At 24.9% G+C, this 9,586-nt stretch overlaps 1 protein-coding gene across 1 annotated transcript in view; it reads left to right on the forward strand.

Moving 5' to 3' along the window:
• Window positions 1–9,586, forward strand: part of LOC105625038 (branched-chain-amino-acid aminotransferase, cytosolic) — a 17,193-nt gene that overhangs the window by 2,607 nt on the left and 5,000 nt on the right. Inside the window, exons 2-4 of the mRNA XM_012206381.1 lie at window positions 4,786–4,890; window positions 4,978–5,187; window positions 5,714–5,944. Of these exons, the coding sequence (XP_012061771.1) occupies window positions 4,786–4,890; window positions 4,978–5,187; window positions 5,714–5,944 (546 nt within the window). The remainder of the gene's footprint in view (window positions 1–4,785; window positions 4,891–4,977; window positions 5,188–5,713; window positions 5,945–9,586) is intronic.

Raw genomic sequence — 9,586 nt, forward strand, 5'->3', positions numbered from 1 at the left:
TATATATATATATAATATATTATAAATATATATATATTTTAAAGTACAGAAATATAATATAGTTTTGTACAAAATAATGTTGATTGATGAAATAATAATAATATGATTGTATTTTTTTATTTATATATGTTTGTACGTTCTTAATTAATTATTATAATAAAAAATAAAAAAAGCCTCTTTTCTAAACAATACAAATAGAAATCACAGTATCAGTTGATTCATTACGAAAAAGCTAAGTTATAGTTACAGCGGTACCAGTTTACTAACTAAAAAAGATAATTTTCGATACAGCTATCGGAATACAATCAAAAGCGTATAGAATTAACAAATAAATGACTTAACGATAAAATATCTTATGTTTCATTTTTCAATGATTCATTCTCATTCACTGCATTTTAGCCGTTGTACACAAATCGACGTAAGGATATATGTTCAATAAAAATATAGAAACGAGTTAAACCATGAAATCCTCAATACATTTTATTGTGTTATTCGATAAAACATACATTGAGTATTTTATCAATTGAGATGTTTCACTATTACATTCAGATTAGATTAGTGTACAATGGCTTTAATATGTTGCATTGAGTGCGTCACTATCAATGAAAAACGCTGATCAGATATTTCACGTGTATATAAACTTCATGTTTTATTTAAAATTAACATAAGATATGTATGTATGTGATGTGTAAAACTGTGAGGTCTATTAATACTTTTAATAAATAAAAAAAGCTATTTCGAAAAAAAAAATCTCTTGGAAAATAGAAGTTTTTTCATATGCAAAATCCAAGTTATTGTGACTTTTGTACACATGAGAATTATCTTAATATGTATAGTGTATCCGATGTTCATAGTCGATTCTCATATTTGATATTGTCTTCAGATGCCAATCACATAGCCGTATTTTAGCATCTTAAAATATTATTTAACATCTCAAAATAACTGACTATGAATTTCGCCCTATATCTCTTAATACAATAATTAATTATTTGATGCAAATAATTCAATGTAATACTAAATGTCCTAAAATATTTAAAAACATCCTAAGATTACAAAAACTAAAAAAAAAACAATTTTACGATCTTTAATACGTCTCATATTGACTTATAGCATTTGCAAAATATCCTATATAAATAGATCTTACATCTCACCTATATTGACTTATAGCATTTGCAAAATATCCTATACAAATAGATCTTACATCTCACCTACCAATAAGATCAATTTTAAGCATATGTTGATATTACGTATAGAAATGTCTTCTTTTTTTTGTTTAATTTTAATTTCTCTTCGAGAAATCCTCAATTATTAGTAAATTTATGATACAAAGTATTTTAATAATATAAATATTTTGTCGGAGAATGTGTTAATATTTAAGAATGAAAAATTTAGCTCATTAATTCGGTTAAATAATACAATATTATAATAATATTGCTATTATTTTGTATCTGAAGTATTATTATATGTATTGTAATTATTTAATCGAATTAATGAACTTAAAAACTTTTATCCTTAAATATTGATATACGTTCTCAGAAAATATTTATATATCACAAACATGTGAGACAGTTCAAAACAGCTATATACATACGTTGTGCATGTATACGTTAACATATTTCTCATCGAATACAAATCTTATATTTGCCAAATTATAATTTTAATTTAATCCAAGTCTATTTAAATACGAAATTAGTATAATTAATTGTATATAATATTTATTATATTATTTATATATTTTTAATTAAATAACTAATATTTATATGTATATTTCATATTTATGTTTCTATATGTACTAATATATATATGTATATATATTTTCATATAAAATAATACAAAGATTTGTATTATTTTAATATTTGTACTTTGATGAGAGAAAATAGAAATAGCAAATTTTAAAAAGAATAAAACAAATAGAGTAATATTTATGCCAACGCGTCAGCGAATCATTCATTTTCAATTTAATCAAGTCATGTTTGTTCGTTCGCATACGGATTTCCACTGAATAACATTAAATACAATGTATAGATTTTATATACTCATTGATATAATACCCTATAATTTTATATTTTCTCTAAATATATGTCAAACAGTAATAATAATAATAATAATAATAATAATAATAATAATAATAATAATAATAATAATAATAATAATAATAAACTCTCTATGTTTATCTAATATATATCTAATGTATATCTCCGAAATTAAAACGTTAAAATGTTATTTTCATTAGTTAGAACGTTAAAATATCATTTTTGTCACCTATAAATATATATTTTGAAAATATATTTTTATTAATATTCGGAAATGTTTCCTCTTTTAAATATGATCATTAGTTTTCAATTTTGGACTCGGCAAAAAAATTAGAAAAAAATCTCAAATCTTAGTAAGGGCATATGGTTCCGGTTACTTTACATAGTAATTATTTTAGTATACAATGCATACAATCAATAAAAATTTTTTTGTTCGAGAAAGAATGCTACTGATTAGTATTTCAACTTGTTTTACCTTGAAAATTCTTGGAAATTGAAAATCCATTTAAATAACTTATAATTTTCCTCTATTATGTATGCGAGCATTGTCTGTAGTACTAGTTAGAATATAATAAGTAGAAATGTTATCGGCGGATAAAATAAATTCTTTCGATATCTCGACATTCTTCAAATTTCCGACTATTTGATAAAAACATATGTTATTAAAAAGTTTTAATCAGAAGTAGTTAATCAGAAGTAGAAAACAAGAATCTTATATTTTTATGTTTTACGCATTACTCTTCGAATGTTTTATTATTAATTATTAATTATTACATATATACATTACTCATAGAAAGTTTTATTATTAATTATTAATTATTAATTATTAATTATTAATTATTAACTAGTAATTTATTATAATTTTATTGTTATTTGTAGCGCGTTTTTTATCTTAAAACTTAACACCACATTCTTGTATTAGGAGAATATTAAGTTTTGATTGTTTTCTGGCTAACACGAATAAGTTCCATATGCTTTTGCCAGAAAAATGGAAAAAAAAATAACAAAAAACAATAGAAAATATTCTGATTGATGTATTAATTCATATTCTTATTGAAGTAAATACATTTTTCAAGCAAAAAAAAATCGATGAAAACTAAGTTTAACAAGTTTTTCAGCACATTAACCTCCTTCTAATATGATACTGGATTGAACATCAAAATTATTATTAAAATTTGCTTATCAATTTAATTTAATTTGTTCAGCAGCAATATTATTCCAGCAGTTTAATTGTGTTTGTAAGTTCGGAAATTCGGCGCGCAGTTTGAAATAGCTACAACTATGGTATATATGCATGTATGTACATATGTAGTATATACACACATAATTCACATTGAATTATTATATTTAAACATTAAAGATCTAGCTTTGATCGTTGTAGACTTGAATATTCTTACTTAGTATTACATTACATAATATTCATACTTAGTTTATTACATTACGGTCTTAATAAAATCATTTACTAAGTTTAACACCTATAAATATTTGAAAATATTTTTATTAACATTCAGAAATGTTTCCTCTTTTAAATATGACTAGTTTAGTTTTCAATTTTGGACTCGGCAAAAAATTAGAAAAAAATCTCAAATCTTAGTAAGAGTATGGTTCCGGTTACTTTACATAGTAATTATTTTAGTATACAATGCATACAATCATTAAAAATTTTTTTTGTTTGAGAAAGAATGCTACTGGTTAGTATTTCAATGTGTTTTACCTTGAAAATTCTTGGAAATTTGAAGATCCATTTAAATAATTTTTAATTTTCCTCTATTATGCATGCGAGCATTATCTGTACTAATTTCATTACCGTAATGCAAAGTTTAATCTAGAAGATATTTCAACTTATATTATATTCTTCTATATAAAAATATTAAAAGTATTTATGCTTCGTATGTAACATTAAAAAAACGATCAAATAAATATATAATCTAGCTGATGTTTATGTCGACGTTTATGTATATGTATACTTACGTTTCTCTTATAGATATGTCCTTCTTTAACTGATAAGTGTGATAAGAGATATAACGTCATGTTTTAGAGTTTTGCTGATCTACATTCCGTATAACAAATAATTACATTAATAGACGATGAATTCATTATGTCGAACATTTTAATGGTTTTAAGACAGAAATTTTTAACCTTTTCAATTTACACAAAAAATTATAACGACGCAAAAATTATAATAACGCATATGTTCTTATCATTTATAATTCGATGTTCTTTACTGACTTCGTCGATTCTATTAATAAAGATTAAAATTAGCGGTACATATTAAGTGACGAGGCAAATTTTTCGAAGTATATTATTAGTGAACATGATTTTCTAGCATAGATTTTTTACAGTTAATATTATATATTCAAAGATAAAAATAAAATTCTACAATTTTTATTTTTATTTTATTGTTTTAAAAATTTTTGTAATGATGACATCATATATACTTTGGTGAATAAAAAATACAATATAAAAGATATCTAATCTGAATAAGACTCATCTAATTAATTTTGTTTTTTTTTAATTCCATTTAGGGAGATATTAAGCTAAGCTAAATAAGAATAAAATCTTTATTTCACTCATTCACAAAAATAAAATTTATTAACGTATAGAATATTTGTAAATGCACGCACATGAATATAATATGGCCCAAATTATTAAGAATTTTAAATTTCGTAATTGCGTACTTCGAGTTTCTAAATTGCTATAATAAGCTTTTTTTTACTAGAGACAGAAATAAATGTATATATTCTTATTCTAGATTTTATTTTTCGGAAATGTGATTAATCAGCTGCAACAGAGTATTAGGTGGAGCTCTTCTTTGAGAACTAAAGATAAGAATTCTGTACCGCAACGTTTTTTTAAGGTATTCACTTATTACAATAAGAATAATTAAGTAAAATGTAATATAGATGAAACTAAAAACGTAATTTATTCAGTATATTTTAATCAGTATGCAGATTTATCTGTCCGCCTTGCTGGACCAAATCAGTTAAATCCTAAACCTGATGTTAATAAGCTTTCATTTGGGAAATATTTCACTGATCACATGCTCAAAGTACATTATTACGAAGGCATGAATAGTTGGCAAGCACCAGAAATTATGCCTTTCGAAAACATAGTTCTTCATCCAGCTGCGAAAGTACTTCATTATGCTGTGGAGGTATTTATATTTTGTATTTCGAAAATGACATGTGAGATAGTATTAAAAACATTTATTTATTTTTAATGATTTCTCTTATTTTTTATTATATTATTATTATTATATGTTTAACAAATTCCTTTTGTACTTATAAAAAATATTATTTTTAATATTTAATTATGTATATATCATTTCTCAGTAGTGCTTATAATGGCACTCTTGTTTTAATAATTTAGCATAATTAAGATAGAATTATTTTTCTTTCGTATGATGTAAAACTGAGAAATCTTGTTTAATATAAAATATATCCCATAAAAAAATATATATTATCTTGAAATTCTTCTGTCAAAAATATTTAATATCGCTATTTTAAATATTTTACTATCTCTATGAAATTATTTAAAAAATGTATATATATATATATTTAAAACTGTAGGATGCAAAGATTATTAGATTTGTAACATATGTATACAAATTATTGTAGAAACTGAAATTTCTTGTGTGATTTAACTTGACAGTAGTAATATAAGTATAAATTTTTTTTCAGTTGTTCGAAGGCATGAAAGCTTATAGAGGTGTTGATGGCAAAATAAGGTTATTTAGACCAGAGTTAAATATGGAAAGAATGAATAATTCAGCAATAAGAGCTGGTCTACCATCTTTCAGAGGGGAAGAATTAATTAAGTGCATTTGTAGATTAATTAGCATAGACCAAGAATGGGTTCCACATTCTACCGCCTCTAGTCTTTACATTCGTCCTACGCTCATAGGCATCGACGTGAGTACTATTTTATTATTAATAATATTTATCTCATTAAAATTTAGATAATTATATATAGATATAATATAACTGCAAAAAGATTAAACTTCACCAATAATTTTGATTTTTATATAAAATTGAAACCAATATAATTCTAAATCACGCACTTTGTGAATCACGTAGCGGACTCTTCTAGTTTCTGAGATATACTTTAAAGTATTAAATTTTTATTCCCGATTACATTCACTTTTCACGAGAAGCAAGAGGTCACCCCTAGACAGGAAGGGAGGTGAGGTAATCCTCGCTTCGTTGTAAAGTATACGCTGTCCCTAGACAGAGGGAGGAGTGAACCTCGCTTCGCGTAGAAAGTCGAACGTCCCGAGGTGGAGTGATTTTTAATATTATATGTATAATTAATATTATTATATATATTTAATATTATATGCATAATTAATATTATATTTAATATGATATACGTGGAAATAAAACGTTATTTCGTTTTATTATATTTTATTAAAATAACAGGTGAATAACGTTTTGCTATATTGAATATAAGAGAAGTACGAATAACACAGTACGAAAAATTATAATCGGAAATAAAAATTCAATACTTTAAAGTGTCAAAGTGTTTTAGAAACTAAAAGAGTCCACGACGTAATTCAAAGTATACGTGACACAGGATTATATCGACTTTAATTATATGTAAAAATCAAAAGTCGTTGATGAAGTTAACCTTTTCGTAATCGCAATAATTAAAGTAATAACCAAAGTTTACATTGTGATTTTGCAATAAATGATGTAATTACGAAGATCGTTTGAAAAGTTTTGAGCCTTATTATGAAGATAGCAATACTCAAAACCATTCTGGTATATTACAATCGTACATGTTTTGCGAGATACCTGTAAAAATTATAGCCATTTTGGACGCAGTTGTTGTTTGAAAGTCATTTGTGCCAGTTGATGTCAGTATTTTCGTTTGATAAAAATCTGTCTTTCAAGCCTAACTTTGAACTTAGAAAACAGGAAAAAAATGTTAGGGATCAGATCTGATGAATACGGTGGGTAATTAATTAATTTGAACTGCAATTCGTAAATTTTTATGCCAATCATCGATATTCCATTTTATTCGATTTTTTCGATTTTTAGAAAAACGGTGATATCGATTGGCACAAATGACTCTCAAAAATAATAACTGAGCGTCCAAAATGGCTACAATTTTCATAAATATCTTGCAAAATATATATGTACATACGATTGTAGTACCAGAATAATTTTGACGAGTAATGCTATCTTCTTGTTGAAACTCAAAATTTTTCAAACGACCCTCGTATATATTGTACATTGCCGATTATACGTTAAGTCACAGACATAATCAGTGTGAAACGGTATTACTTACGTCACGGACGTTGTCAAGACTGCTATATGTATACACAAGAGCAATCATATTTCTCAATGTTTAATGATAATACATGATAAACAGAATCACAACTTTCTGTTGATATACCGGTTACATGTGAAACGAAGTATGCTTCTACAATCATGTTACATTGGATACAATATCGATTTATTATTCAAATGCTTTTCTTCTTTTCCCTTTTTGATAAATTTGATATGATATATTTGTACGTTACTTTTGTGAAAATCAGTTCTTATCATATTTTAATATGTAATTACAAAAGACCTATTTATTTTTTATTCAATATAATTTATTACATATTCAATCTTTTATAATTTTTGTAATTATTCATTTAAGTAATATATTACTCATGTATTTTAACTATATCATATATGTACTTTAACTATCGCATTAATTCGATATGTGAAATCTTCTTTATTTAACTTTAATGTTTTACAACTACTTGATAATAAGTGCAAGATAATAAGTGTTGCCTCAGAATATATTTATTAGACTTTACGATAATATCACATTCTTCTTTTTATCATAATCGATTTTCGTGACCTTCTTGAAATATGACTATTTCTGATATTAATTCTGATGTAAATTATACGTACAGTGATTGATGAAATAAATTAATGTTATAATGTTGATAAGCAATGGTAAACTTTTGAATTGTTATTATTAGAGATGCACCGGATTGTAAAATTACCGGATACTGAATATCGGGTCAGAATGTAACATCGGATATTCGAGAAGGCAATTTCTTCAAGTCGAATATCCGACCGGATTTCAAGAGTCTTTTAAAAAAAAAGTCTATAGGGAAAAAGATTGTAATTTTGCAACAATGTATAAGATATTATAGCATCATGAACATACTTATTTCTAGAACATTTGTATAAGAAAAAAACAATTTAATGATATCAAATTTCAATTGGATATATTCCCGGCTATCCGGCTATCCGGTAAGATAGTAAAAAATTCTTGATGATACTGGATACTTTCCGGATATTCGGGGTGCATCTCTAGTTATTATGATGTAACATAGCAATATACAATATTCAACTAAACATTTATTTAAAGTATTCAAAAATATGTTGTATAATATAACCATAATGTAGTATTCTATCAATGTTGTAACCTAGGAACAGTATCTAGGTACTTTAAGTCGAAGTCCACAATTTTATTTTAAGAAGCCGTACGTAAATCGTAAGTTATAAAGTCCTTGGCACATACAAAAACGGAAAGTAATAAGACGAAAGTAATAAGCATTTAAGCAGTAAGGAAATCGTAATGCGTCATTTATAATACATAGAATAAGTAAATACGAAAACTTAATCAATCACAGTCGAATGTGAGAAAAATAATCGATTGTGATTGGTCAATTTCTCATTCTTACTTCTTACTCTGTATATTGTAAACGATGCATAACAATTGGATTTGCTATTGACTTTATGATCTCTACTGTGATGGTCAATTCGCTTGCGTTTTTGTATGTTCCATAGTCTGAAATGACGATATATTGGCCAGAAAACTTATAATGCTTTTAAGCGTAAAGAATCAATCGGTTTTATTGTTCAATTCGCTTAAATCTAATGATTAAAGCCTAAAGATTATGCAAAAAAAAAGATTACAGTTTTTTAAAGAAATCGATTTTACATATTGAATACACTTAAACGAGTATTATTGATAATTTCAAAGATCTTATTGCGAATATTGTTATTCAACATTGAAAATGACTTAATAATAGAACGAAACGTTTTGTTTTTAATCATTGTATTTTATTATTAAAAATTTCCAATTCAGAACACACAAAAACCAGCATTAACTCATTAAGCATTGATTCTACGTAAATAGTTCGAATTTATCAAGTCTTTTTATATTTATCATTATTTTAGATTCTAAAAAATCTTATAAACATTCGCTTGTAGATATTTTGTACAAATGACTTCCGTAAAAGAGAAAAATAGGAATATATAGCACTTTATCCAAATTATGCAAATATTAACGTTACGTGTATATTTTAATAAAATAATATGAAATAAACAAAGTTTATTTCATATCTAGTATGCAAAAATAAATAAAAAGAAGTTTCATTCAAAATTAAGATTTTATTCGAAATTAAAATTTCATTTAATATATATATATATATATATATATATATATATTGCCTATTACAACAATTAATATCTTCCAGAATGTGCGATGACCTATTTACTTTTTTGTGACCATTACTAATCGTTAATTTTTTAACTTTAATTATA

This window comes from Atta cephalotes (assembly GCF_000143395.1).
Source record: "Atta cephalotes unplaced genomic scaffold scaffold00105, whole genome shotgun sequence".
NCBI lineage: Eukaryota > Metazoa > Arthropoda > Insecta > Hymenoptera > Formicidae > Atta > Atta cephalotes.